This window comes from Cheilinus undulatus, linkage group 8 (assembly GCF_018320785.1).
Source record: "Cheilinus undulatus linkage group 8, ASM1832078v1, whole genome shotgun sequence".
Taxonomy (NCBI): Eukaryota; Metazoa; Chordata; class Actinopteri; order Labriformes; family Labridae; genus Cheilinus; species Cheilinus undulatus.
In genome coordinates, this window is record NC_054872.1 from 24072699 (window position 1) to 24087235 (window position 14537).

The 14537-nt window shown below is 39.2% G+C and overlaps 1 protein-coding gene across 2 annotated transcripts in view; it reads right to left on the minus strand.

Annotated features, from left to right (window-relative positions):
• ptprub (protein tyrosine phosphatase receptor type Ub) overlaps positions 1–14537 on the minus strand; it is a 292943-nt gene that overhangs the window by 14991 nt on the left and 263415 nt on the right. For both annotated transcript variants that reach the window (XM_041793097.1, XM_041793096.1), the window contains 6 exons: positions 12950–13066; positions 11938–12092; positions 9551–9686; positions 8732–8881; positions 4993–5307; positions 858–983 (listed from right to left, as the gene is read on the minus strand). In XM_041793097.1, the coding sequence (XP_041649031.1) occupies positions 858–983; positions 4993–5307; positions 8732–8881; positions 9551–9686; positions 11938–12092; positions 12950–13066 (999 nt within the window). The remainder of the gene's footprint in view (positions 1–857; positions 984–4992; positions 5308–8731; positions 8882–9550; positions 9687–11937; positions 12093–12949; positions 13067–14537) is intronic.

Sequence of the window (14537 nt, forward strand, 5' to 3'; positions counted from 1 at the left end):
AAATGTTAATCTTTTATTTATACCAGCATTTTCTATCATGTCCGTTAATATCAAACCTGCATGCTAACATAAGACATGATGTTAGCTGTGGTCCAATCTGGTTTACAGTATCTATTTTCTTTTTCGATCGGGGAACAATATAATAAAAACAGTAACGATGCTACACAGTAAGACAATATGGTCTATTATTTTTTTGCTTATGGTCTGGTTTCCTACAGTAGGTAATAAAGAGGCATCTGGATTTATTCTACTCTATTTCATCAACATCTAAAAAATGCATTGAAGGAGCCTTAAGTTCTGATTATCAATGAAGCAAACAGTACATAAGAAGAAAAAAAATACTCAATAGTGGCCCAAATGCCCTCCATGTTCAGAGGGAGTAGTCCTCCAAGCAGGCAACCCCAGTTAAAGTCCATCAGTGTGGCTCCTTCTCTCCATGTCATTCCTCCCTTTCTCTCTTTTATTTCCCACTCTGTCACTGTTTTATCTAAACAAAAGTTTAAAGCCTAAAAATAAATCTTCAAAAAGCTCCCCTGACAGATGGAAACTGCATAGAAATCCAGCAACATGTGAAGTGTAAAGCACATAGAAGAAAGCTGATGAGATATTTGAATCGCAGCTGAAATCTTCTGGTGTTTTAGCACAGCAGACTCAGTGAGAGTACTTTGAGTGTGATGACGTGTCAGCTTTAGATACACATTACAGCTGGCAGCTCTAAATGTATTGTAGGTAAAATGTTACGCAGAGGACCACGGCTAATGCATTTCTAATGAGGTTCAAGCCGTCATTTGTGAAATACCACTGAGTGGCACAACATGTTCTGTGCAGGTGTTTTCAGCGAGAGCACTGTGACTCACCCTTGTTACGTTCTTGACCCGGAACAGACGAGTAATGACATCCTCATCTGCTGACATGGACAGAAATTCCACTTCCATGGGCCCATACTGCTGTAAGCCTGGCTCCGGCCAGTACTGGACACACGGCTACAGGTGTGTGTGTGTGTTTGGGGGGGGTCAGATGGAGAAAGAGAAGAAGGGAGGATTTATTAGAGATAAAATGTGTCAAATAAACAGAATTTTCACTCATGCACTCTCATGTACTTGAGGCCCAAGCCTGGCATTTGCTCTATAAGGGAGGTTTTTCCAGGGAAAAGAGAGCTAAAAAATGAAATAAACAAAAACCAGAAGGTTTCAGTGTCAAACATTGATGTTAATAAGGGGAGAGAGGCAGCCTGGGGAGTGAGGGATGTAATGTGCTTTGAGAGATTGCAACAAGAGGGAGACGGAGCACTCCTGCATCGCGAATGAACTCTACACGAGAGTTCATAACAAGATTTTGCAATGAAATCCTTAAAGTGGCGATAGCTCAATTTTCAGCGAGACCTCAAATGAGCTGTATTTTATTGGACAAAACAAGATAAAAAACATTTTAAGGAAAGCAAATAAAAAATGGGACTGAACAGTGGTACCTGCAATCTCTCTTCTATTTTGAAAAACCAGGCTACAATGAGCATTAAAAAAGGCATCACCAATATCCTTGGTTTCACAGTTTAATGAGTTTGTCATAAAGAATTATTCAAGATAATTAGATGAAATAATTCTACTGTTAGAAGGCCAGGATCAAGGTATTTAAATGGCAATAAATAACTTCAGCAGTAAAAGTTAATGGAAGAGGGGATAAAGACAAAAAGACTAGATGGAAAAAACATAAATCAAAAGGTATCTGTGGAAGCAGCTGTTTGTTTTATCAACATCATTGTCTTCTTATTATCACAACCAAATTATGAGATAGTATATTTGAACCTTTAGTGCCATTAGAAGTGCTGCTTTTCTAACACGTTAAAAAGGAGTGTTTCCATCAAAAGAGCACCATCAAAGAAACCAGACTGTAAACATAAAAAGCTCAAGCAAAAACCTTAGTGACTAGAATATTAAAATGTGTGACAAACAACAAGCAAACTACATACAGTATCTTCAGTTGCTGACAATAGTTTAGCAGAGTCAGAGGAAGTTATAGCAGCATGTTTACTATATGAACAACAGTGTTTGAGGGGCCCATTCTGAGGGGCCCAAATGGCCCCTAATTGGGTGGCCTTTATTTGCCCTATTAAAGGATTTTTTACTACATCACATGGTCTCAGATTTCCACTTAAGATTGCCAATCTTCACTCTGGACTTTGTAAACATGCTGGACAGCCATTTATTTATTTGTAATCTTGACCTTGTCTCTTCATCCTTGAAGAGCAACTGATTTCTTCCCAACAGTTTTCATTTTCTGACCCTGTGAAGCACTCCACTTATTCTGTTTACAAACTGACAAAAATGTTAAAGACTGGCATTACAATTATCATGAGTAGACCTTGGAAAAACAATATTCAGAATTTAGAGAGGCACTTGCTTTTCAAGGCTGTAATCCATATTTGCAATTGTTAATATTCATAATTTGACTCTGCAGAGCTTGTGAATCTTGCATTTGTGCCTAAAACCAAAATCTACATTCTGCATAAGCTATTACCTCACAAATCCCCCACAAAGCTTTGTGATTCACTCATTGTTCAGCTGAATATTAATTCCTCAAGTGTACATGCTGGACAATGTGAAATTATGCCTAAAAATTTCAATATATAACAATAGTAGGAACAATATTTTCATTTCTGAAGGAGCTTTCCAATCCGGAGTTACAAGGTGTCTCACAGGGAGACATTTTGAAAAACATGAGGTAAAATCAAGCAGAAATGTGAACATGTACAGTAGCTGTTCAAAAACCACACTCAGATGGCATACATAAAGTAAACAAGGAAGTGCTATAAAAGTGAACAAATGTAAATAAATGTAGCACAGTTGTTAAGAATGGACACTTAGATAAAAGGTTTTCAGCGATGGTTTAGATGTGGACAGAGTTGTCTTTTTTGAGTTCCTCTGGCAGTGTATTCTAAAGCTTTGAAGCCCTAAAAGCTAAGACCTGATCAAATTTACAGCATGAACAGCGAAGACCAGTTCACTTTTAGTCACTGATCTAGATTCAGGAAACAAACAGAAAATTCCTGCCAGATTTCAAACTTTGGTTTGTTTCAAAGAAAATTAAAAGATCAGAAATATAAGATGTTTTCTGTCCATTTAAGGCTTTCAAAACTTTAAAAAATCCTTAAAATAAATAAAAACCTGAGAAGGTTTGGGGGTGTGTTCAATGTATATAAATCTTCCAGAATGAGTTAGAAGCCTTGCAGTAGCATTTTGTTAGACAGTCTGGCTGCAGACTGATCATCTTTGATTGTCAATCTCTCAGACCATTCATCTGAGACGCTGCATATCTCAGAATGGAAATATATGGTAAAACTTCCTAAATAAAATCTGATTAAACTTCTGTTTAGGGTTAGGGTAAGGGTTAAGGTAATGGTGAAGTTACCTAAAGGTAAAAGTTAAAAACCTGACCTGCAAAATCTGATAAAACACTTAATAAAGCCAAGTAAACAGTCGGCTTACAGGAAAAAAGGTTGTCCTCTTTTAAGTATTCCAAAGCAGCAGGAGAGCTTACATAGCTCTGTTAGCTGTGAAAGCTATGTAGATAATGGAGCTACAGCGCTGCATAGCTAATGTAGCTAAAGCTAAGCTCACAAAGCAGCTATGTAAGCTACGTATCTATGTTACCCGCGTAGATAAATTAACTTAAGATATGTTTGCAAAACTCACATTGCTAAAACTAATTTAGTTATAGATAACAGGGCTACATAGCTATGTAGCTAACAGAGTTAAAGCTGAGCTCATAAAGCAGCTATGTAAGATAAACAGATACATTATCTAGCTCTATCTACATATGAGCTCATGTTGCTGGGCTAACTTAACTACACTTGCTTATGTAGGTATGATAGTAATGTAGCTAGCTTAGCTACGTTAGCTTTAGTTAAAGGTAAAGAAGCTACAGTGAACTACTGTTCATGTAACTAATATCAAAACAGGTCTATAAATAATTTAATCCCCAATTAAACCTCTGATTTTTTTCTCTGTTTATTTATGGAATGTTTCTTAATTTGTAATGTTAGAAATATGGTAAATTTAAATCCAGAACCCTGGTTTATGAGTTTAATCTTCTGTCTACCAACTTGGGACATGTCCAGGCAGTTAAATTCATACATTCATTTTATGTAATGACAGTTAGTGTTTTACTATTTTCTACCTCTCTTTTCCTATTTGCCCTGAAAAGTAAACTTTATTTGCTTAAAAGTCAGCTGTAAGACTGGGAAATTATGATATTTCCATGCCTTTAATTTAAAAAGGCTCTAGGGTCTTTTGTTTACTTTTAAAACCCCTGTCATTATAGCACCTTATTTTGTGTTAGAGCCCTTGAATCCTTATTTATTAGATCAGGCAATGCTGTTTGAGCACCAACCACACGGAATGGCTTAACAAAGCTGCTCAGATTGCCTTAACTAATCTCCACTTAAAATAATAAATTTATGACATTCGTTTAATTATTTGTTCTTTGTGCTCCATTGTGCTTTTAATTAAATCTTGAACTTGAATATCGTGTTGCTCATTATTGTAACTACAATTGTAAGTGTCAAAGAATGAACAGGGAGCATTTCGGCACAGAAGAGAGCATATGCTCATGAGAAAAAGTGGGACGCCAACAAAAAGAAGCCTGAGATGTGGCTGGAGGGTAATGCAAGCCTATTCTCCAGAGATGTAACTTGAAGAGGGAAAAGGGGAAAAAAACTGGGGCGGGTGTTATCTAGTCGTGCCTTGAGATCAATGTGGTCAAGGATCAAAGCACGACAAAATGGCATGAAGAAACTAATCCTAGGCACAGAAAGATAGGGAAGCAAGGGCGGGGTATGTCAGGAAAAAGTCTCAAGTAAAGTTCAGATAACCTCCAGACTGAAAGTGAAAACTCTCACAGAAAACTGTGAACTTAAGACATTTACTTCGTATGTTTTTCCTTATGATGTCAAGCAATCAATGGCAATAATAGCAGTACATGACACTTTGGCCTTACCCAGGCAGAGTTGGACTGATTCAGCTGGTTGAGCATGACCACGGCTGTGCAGCCATAGTCAAAGACCAGCCTCCAGAAGTCAGCCGTGGTGCCAGGCAGAGGGTGAGGGGTTACAATGAACGCGGCCTGTCGGTGGAAGCTGTCGGCCAGAGCTGCGTTGATGTAGTTGTTGCTCTCTCCTTCTGTTGTAACTAGGAAGGCCAGGGCACGATCAGGCGGCAGCACATCCATGCTGCGGTTCTTCTCCCGGTTTCTGGGCAACAGAGCGATGCTGCACTCTTCCACATCCAGGTGGGGGGTCACGGAGTTGAGCGTCTGTGAATGGAAATGTTTAAGAGGTGAGATGAGAGCGAGAGGAGGCGGGAATGAAAAAAATCGAAGTGAGCGTTTAAGAGATGGAAGGCTTGAGGAGGGGTGAGATGCAGCACAGGAGTCAAAGAGAGGAGGAGGAGGAGAGAAGTGAATCAGAGAGGAGAGAGGGCTGGGACACAGAGAAGACCAAGAATCTAATATGTTTGAGAGTGGTTAATACTCTGAACATCTAGCTGACAAAGAATGAAGTATTAATTAGGGCAAATGGTAATATAATAAAGTAAAAAAATAAAAGTAACTGCATACAAATTAGTTTTTGATGAACTCTCTGTTCATTTAGCTGTAATCACATTGGACAACACGATAAAATATTTGGATAATTAATACACAGCATTAATAATAGATCTGTGGCTTGTGCTGGCAGTGTGCTGTTTACTCTCTGCAGGGTGACAGAGTCAAAGGCAAACCCTGAGTTCACTGGGTGGAGGAGGGGCTTCAACGACAAAGTCAGACATATGACTTTATGAGATAAAAGAGAGGGGTGAGCATTTTCCTTTAAGAACAAATAACAATTTTTAATCAGTGTGTAAACCCCCTGCAGTACAGCTCCCTATTAGTTTGCATTTCTAAGCAATAGATGTATGATATTTCCTCTGTAAAGTAAAAGGGTAAAACTGTATAAATTTAAAGAGGGGGGGACGTGTGCCTTTCCCAGTTTTTCTTTGAAATGCTAAACCAGGAATCGATGCGGCTGCCGACTGAACGGCACACTAGAGAGAGGTGGATGGGGCAGGTGAAGCATGTGGGAACACAGCTGGCTCTCCTCTCTCCTAATCAACATCTAATAAAATGTTCTGAGAGCGAGTTCCAACAAAGCACTAGGCGGAGGACTTCAGTGACAGTCACACAGAATCAAAAGGAAAGGGAATCCAACAAACTCCTGCACATACTCGAACAACACACTTGCGGATGCATCCATACATGTGTACCCATTACTGTATTCTTCTGATTCTTTCAAACTATCTGAGTGGTAAAGATAATTTCCACTATAGAGAAGACTTTTCATAGTCATATTATTATGTGCCAAGATAGACTTGTTTTACATACAGTCCACAGCAGAATATCTGCAAAAAATACCTGCAAATATAGCGTTAAATCTGTGCACACATGAAAGTGTTGGACAAACAAAAAGCAGATGTTGCTTTTGCTATTATACTGATGTTAGAATTATTCTACTTCAGACCTCTGAATTTACATTATTGTGATGTCATAGAGTGTTTCATGTTTTAAGTTTACACCCAACACATCAGGTTGTTGTGTACAGCCTGAGCTCTCTGGTGTCCCCTTCAAAAGCAGGGCTCATCAATATCATTTGTAGGTAAGGGCAAACTTTTTCCTTCATAGACACCAGGGATTCCCACAGCCCGCGGGATTCCCGTGGGATGGGAGTCATTTCACTATTGGATTATGTGATTGGATGGGAAAAATAATAAGCAGGATCCAGCAGGAGCTGGAAACACCATACCAATAGACCATTTTTTGTATATGAACACGCAAATGCAGTTTTTATGTTAATTTGGTTAGGTTGTTTTGCAGAAAATGGACAGGAGCACTACATATTAACCACACTTGGCAGCCATTTTGCTTGTAGTTTCCTTTCAGTGAGCCAAAACTGCAAAGCAAGTCAAATGAACTACACTTCCCACACTGGAGACAGCGCTGCCACAGCTGACACTCCCTCCAACAACCCTTTATGAAATGGAGCAAGGAGAAGACGGTCAGTCAGATATGGCAAAATGTGACTTAAAACGGAAAGTAAGATAGAACAATCTATCTACAAAACTTGCTGAGGAGTCACAAATTTAAGAAAAAGTTCCTGGGAGTCAAGCATGATGGCTCACCCTTCTCTTGCATGTTGCACTTTTTTTGACTAATTAACATATTTTTGTTTAATAGTTTTATGTGTTTTCAAAATGCATTTTAGCCTTTAGCCGTGAGATCAGTCGTAATCGTCTATTCTACAGCTAACCACAAGGGGGCAAATGAGATATTTTGGCCACATATTTCTGCAGTTTCTCATCTTGTCCATTACTGGGTTGGAAACTAATACACTATGTTTTAGTGAACAGCACATGCAGAAAAACAGTTTTTTTTTTCAATTGTTTCTCAGGTAAGGAGAATTAAACTCTTAATGATCCTGAAACGGAGAGTTGATGCAGAAAACACAGCTTGAATGAAGACTAGACTGATGAATAGAGGTTTACCATGCATTATATTTGGCCAACATGTGGATTTCTCTAAACAAAATGATCAAATGTTAAAGTGTTTCTGATAAAAAAGGTTTGATCTCAGTTGTTTTGGGGGGTTGTTTTAATTGATGCAGAGGCGTTAAGAAAAAAGATAACTTAAAAATACACCATATGTTTTCCTGTGCTTTTTTCTGAAATTCATACTCTTCTAGGGGCTGTTTTGAAGCTGTGGGGGGCCTGATATAGTCCGCAAGTTGATGATCTCTGCTCTAGAGGTTTCCAAGAGTAGCACGGGTCATGCAAAGGTAAGTATATATAAAGGAATGTATTACACAGCCAGTTACATACACAAATGCAAGGTAAAGCATCAAGTATATCTCTGGCCTTACTGGCCGAAGCATTAGTAGTAAAGAAGGATTAAGAGACACAAATTATTATTATGAACACGGTAGCAGTGTTTGTTGAAGTCTCAAGTAAAGTTCAGATAACCGACAATGCACTGCTTCTTGCTTTTAAAGCTCCTGTGAGGAGTTTTAAGCCAGTTATAATCATTGCTAACTCTTTATGAGCTACAAAACCTTTAAAAAGCAGAATCGGCCTTTTTAACATAATCAATGACAAAAAAGATATTTGCCTTTAAAAAAAGATTTGATTTACTTCTGTACAGGACAAAATCATCAAAGAATTGAAAGTCACAGCTTTGTCTACAGGGGGCGCCAAATTCAACACAAACCAAAAGTTCCTCACAGGAGCTTTAAGGGAATTTTACTTTCTCTTACATAAATGCACTCACTCATTCGTTTTTGGATTTACATTTCAGTCTGACTTGAATACTTGAGTCTATGTGGTAGGGGTGCTCATTCTGTTTTTATGAATGTTTGGTTTATGTAAACCACTTTGTGTTACATAGATGTTTAAGTCAGAGTGTTTGTTGTACTGGTAGGATGGCCATTAATTGTTATATTGTTGCTGATTTTGAAATGAAAGTGCTAAAATGTTGCATTAAAATGTTTGAAAGGCTTATGTTGGTCATATTTAATAAATTCCATTATGAATGCAAATGACAATGTGTGGGCTGTGTCAGTCAGAATGTCAGTTTGCATGTTCCTTGTTATAATGACTGCATATTTAACCAAAGGAAACTGTATATTATAATTTTACAAGGTTATGATGCTGACCTGAAACTCCTCCCGCAACTGAGAGGAGTTACTCTGGGAATCCACTCGCAGCATCTCCTTGTAGGTGACAGCAAACTCGTTCACCAAGATGGCCGTCTCTCCACACAGACAGGCCTCCAAGATGGCATCATGGATGAAGATATACTGCTCCTAAAGAGATGAAAGATAATTCAGTTTAGTATGGTGTATGTGCACATCTGTGGGCCAAATGCACTCTAATGACTCTCAGCTAACATGGAAAAGTGTGCCGTACTAAATTACATAAACAATTGTAAAGAAGGCATGTCAAGAACATATGCAGATGCAAGATTTTTATAGCCCGACATTGGTTTAAATCAAACATGAGCTATAGTGCTGGGGGTGAATCAAAGCAAATGTAAAAAGGCATTTCTAAGTAAACAAACACATGGGTTGTGCATTCAATCAGAGCACCCCTGCCAATGAGTACAAATGTAATAACAGCTAAGTCAATGTTGGATTTACATAATAAGGGCTGAATATGCAAATCATCTTCACATCTAAAGAACAGCACGTGCCTAAGCAGCACACTGGAAGACAATGCAAGTCTTTTCTCTCAAACTATTGCAATGACCTTTACATTAGTCCCAGAGGGGGAGTATGATAATACACCCCCCTCACGGTTTGAATTTCAAAACAACGGGAGGGAAAAACAAATGTTTAAAATCTTGATTCTGCACATTGTTTCCAGTGGAGAGAGGTTATTCTGTTATGGTCAGGGATGTAACCTTGTGGATATGCGTGCAAAATCAGATATTCGTTTAAATGCAAAGCGCTTTCTGAGTGTGTACTTGACCTGACCTCTGTCTGGATCATATTGATGCGTCGAGAGCAGAGGGTTTTTACACAGTTGTAGATATCTACCACTCCTTCACATTCGGCCATGTCCAGCATGACATCAAGCACGATGTAGCAGCCGGTGCGGCCCGCCCCCACACTGGAACACAGAAGACATCTTTAATGAGGAATAATGTACCATTTTTAAGTTTTGAAATTATCAGGGTTTTGAGTTAGAAAAAAAATATTTTAAGGACACAGTCAGTCTGCTCTGAGAGCACACGTTATCTGTAAAACACGATGTTGAGGAAAAGAAGAAGTCTTCAATAAGTGATACAATTACACTGTGAAGGTAGCATTTGGTCTAAGCTAAACTATCATCTGCTACCATACAGTAGCTTCACTTAACATTTACTCTGCTGGTAACACACCATACTAGGTTTTATTACATCATGACTCCACAAGCTTTTTTGGTATGAACTTACACTATGTTTTTAAACTGTACCTTAGCTTTGTGTTATGCTTACTATGCTAGTAAGCCAATTTACTGGGCATAATTAACGCAAATCTATAAAGACCAGAAGAAAACAGTGAACATCCCACATTATGGTGTTCATAACGAGTGTTTCGGGTAACATGTAACAAAGTAATCTGTAAGAGTGCCTAGACTGTTGTAACAAGTAATGGATTACGTTAGTTTTGCGATTCAAGTAATTCATTATTAGTTACCTTTTTTTCATTAAAGTAAAAAAAAGAAAACCAATTTCCTTTTCCCTTTGCCACAAAAAATCTGCAGTTTATTACTCTCTCTGTTTTGTTTGTAAGTGAAAAGTAAACACAGCTTCGCGTAGCTAGCTGATTCATCAAGTTAGACGACAGAGAGACAGTATTTCACTCTGAAAAAGCTATTATTAAAAGCAGATATCTATACCCAAGTAAGCTTCAGCAATGTGAGCTTTCACCGGCGTAGCTTAAGCCAATTAAGTAGACGTAGCTATCTAGCTTACATATCTGTTTTGTGAGCTTAGCGTCAGCTACGTTTGCTACATAGCTCATTTATCTATAGCTAAGTCTGCTTAAGTGACAAAAGTTTTAGCAAACATAGCTAATTTAGCGACATAGATAACATATAAAGCATACATAGCTGCTTTGTGAGCTTAGCTCTAGCTACATTAACTGTGTAGCTTCGTTATCTATGTAGCTTATGCAGCTAACGTAAGCTATGCTTGCTGCATTTGAATGTTGTTATGGAGGGCAAGCATTTTCCTGTAGGCAGACTGTTTACTTGGCTTTATTAGCTGTTACAATAACCCTTACCCTAACCCTAAATGAAGTTAATTCCCATTTTATTTTGATAGTTGTTGCATGTTTTTCTGTTCTGAGGTATATACAGTGTCTCAGATAAACAGTCTGTGAGAGAGTCAGTCAGAGATCTATGGTCTGCAGCCAGACTGTCTTGGAAAAGTTAGCTATATAATACTTCTATTTATTAGATGTTTGGTCAAAAGGGAACTGTAACTTTAAAAGCTCATGTTTTACTGTTTTCATCTCAATGAGGCACACATTTGAGAAATGCTGTATGCCTCTGCCTTGTTCGTTGTCAGATGTGAGCTTATTAAGAATCTCTAAAGGTTACTGCACCTGTTATTCCTATTAGCCTGTAGAGTTAAAGATTATGTTCTGTAAACTAGGCTGTGGAGTGACAGCAGAGTAAACACATTTAAAGGCAGAGACAGAGTTGGTTTCTTGCCGTTTTTTCCAGCTGACTGTGGAATGAGTTTTTAAAGAGGGGGAGTATGATAATACTCGTAAGTCCTCTTAAGTTGTGGTCCTCTCAACAATGACTTACTCCAGAAAGTAACACTGCCCAACTCACAACACTGTAGGATCAATTTTCCTGAAAACTTTGAGTTCTTGACTTGCGATGTGCCTGATGATATTCTAGAAATGGTGGAGCTCAAGGGCTTCAGTTTGTGGCCACAAAGGGACCAACAGAAGATATGGAAAGTTATAGATTATTACCCTTGTCATCTTGTCTCTTGCTCCCCTGCATGGTGATCATATATAATGTTAGCATTCTCATAAAGAGAGCCAGCAGGAGACAACATAGTTTATTGGCATTTATGCTGCTGTCGCCTAGCAATGGTGTTTCCATACCTTTACCACTTTAATACCAAGCCTTTCCTCTACATGGTTTCACAAAACAACTTTACAAACTCCACTTGAGGGCAGTATGCTACATGACCCTTGCTTTACATTTTGTAGCTTTATTTGGTCTCCTAAAAGATTACTTTCTTCAAATTATTTCTTCTCACACTGAATTGTGACAACCACTGATACGTATTACAAAAAAGGTAGCTGTTGGTTTAGATTTAGGACGAAGTAGTTTTTGCTAGGCTTCACAAGACTACCTGCAGTGAACCACAACAGGGCCGGCGTCAGGGGGAGTCGAAGCTTTCACTCTCCTTATAAAGGCCAACAGTCCTGTGGCATGATAGGGTACACCGTGCTCAGGCCAGGATGTGAAGTGGAATTGACGCACCTCGTGCTTGGTTGAGTATCCTCTCTGTCAAAGAAACACAGCACACATTAGCATTACATGTTCAACATTACATTTAAATGGCATTCACCCTAACTGCAACAGCCTACAGGGCCACTTCTTCATCCTAGACGTGCTCCCATCCATCCACAGACATTCCCCCTCCATGATAGATGTGACAGATTTCTCAGCCATGCGTGGGGACAACCAGGACATTATTTACATGGGGTTCTAGCTCTTCCAGGACAGTAAGGCCTCTGGGCATCACATGCTAGCAAAACTACAGAGTGACAGACACGCAGAGAGGAATTACTGAGAATCTCTGAGCTCAGGGAGGTTTCTACTGCCTTCTCTACTGGAAGGCTGCTGCAGCCACACAGCAATTTCTCCCTCTGTACAGTGATGACAAAGTGAAGTGACGCAAAGCAAAGATTTGTTAAAGAGAGAAATCCAAAAAAAGAATTAAAAAAAGAGCTATAAAAACAGGCTGTCACCAGCTTCTAAATTTGTGCTGATTTGAATAAGCAGCAGTGGCGTGCGCCTGTGGAGAGTGAATGTGACAGTGTGATGATAACACTGTGTTTGTGCCACTGTCAACCACAGCGCTGCTCTGAGCCCTCCAATGAGAGATCCCCCAGGAGATTGACAGGATGAAGGCCAACAGGGGCGCAGCACTGTTACTGCGGTGTCAAAAAGACGAAGGGGGCATTCACACAACTACTGGTGTTAATTCCTCTCAGTTTAAGATGAGACACTCATCTACATCAGCACTAAGACCTGTCAAGTGTCTCTGCCCTGCTATTAATGAAAGATGCAACAACATGTATTTACAAATTCAACATGGTAACGAGACAAAACCAAATATAAATCTCAGACAAACTCACCCTTTCCAAAGCAAAGGTGCGGACAGTGTATTCAGCCAGAGTCTCTGTCTTCAGCAGAGTGATTTTAATGTCCCCGTACATTTCACTGTCATCAGGCCAGTATTTACAACATTTCACCTGGAAGAACAAACAAAGAGACAACAGAAAAGTAGCAGATTTAAACCTCATGCCAACACTTCTGAAAAATGGACGAGCAAGACTGAAGTTAAAGCAACATGAATAATTATATTTGATGGATGCTTGTGAAGGTTCAAACTCAATTTTTTTCCCCATGGCTAAATGTCCTCTATCCTCATTTTTGACCACTCGCAGACTCCAATTCCCTTTCTAGACAACCAAAAAATTGGTTTTGATGCATGATTCAACATTTTTAAACTAAAATAATTCCTTGAAAATGTTCATTGTTTTACATCAATATAATTATAGATGCACTATATGGACAAAAGTATTCAACCACCTGGCCATTATGCCAACAGTGACTAATGACATTGTGAACTCATCAAGCAATGTTTTTTTTAGTCCTTGCTTTGTGCACTGGTGCACAGTCATGTTGGAATAGAAAAGGGCTTTCCCCAAAATGTTGCCACAAAGTTGGAAGCATAGCATTGTCCAAAATGGTTTGGTATGCTGAAGCATTAAGATTGCCTTTCATTGGAGATGAGGGCCCAAACCTTGAAACACATTGTCCCTCTTCCACTAAACTTCACAATTGGCACAATGCAGTAAGACAGGTAATGTTCTCCCAGGCATCCGCAAAATCCAGATTCACCCATTTGACGGCCAAAAAGAGAAGCATAATTTGTCACTCCACAGGATATGTTTCCACTGCTCCACAGTCCAATGTTGGTGTGCTTTACACCTCTTCATCTGACGCTTGGCATTGGGCCTGTGGATGTGAGGCTTGCATGCAGCTGCTCAGTCATGGAAACCCCAAAGCTACTGACGCAAAGTTTACATGCTTACAATTATGCCAGTGAAAGTTCAGAACTCTTCAGCTATGGAATCAGCAGAGCATTGGTAACTTTCATGCACAACGCGTCTTAGCAGTTATTGATCACACAAAGATGAAATATGGTCCTCTGCTTTGTGACTGAGTTGCTGTTGTTCCTAAATGCTTCCACTTTCTAATACGATTTCTTACGATTGAGTGTGGAATATCCAGCACGGATGAAAATTCATAAACTGTCTTACTGTAAAGATGTCATCCATCACAGTACCACATTTGAACGACCCATTTTGTATCACAAATGTTTGCAAAAGGAGACTGCATGGCTATGTGTTTTTACACACCTGTGGCAACAGACCTGTTGCCACAGGTGCCACAGTGATTTACATTTGTGGCCAAACAATTTTGTCCATTTAGTGTACTCTGCCTTCATTAAAAGAGAGAAACCCCACATCCAAATTATGCTCTTATGCCCAACTGTTAAGTACATGACCTACCACATGGAGCTATGTGGTCAATGCAAACTTTGCATTATGGTCATCTTCAACGGATAGTTTGTGAGTGCTCGCCATTGACTATGCCAGTACTTCCCACTTTTCAACATTGTCCATACTGGCCCTCATCAACCCAGTCATACAGCCT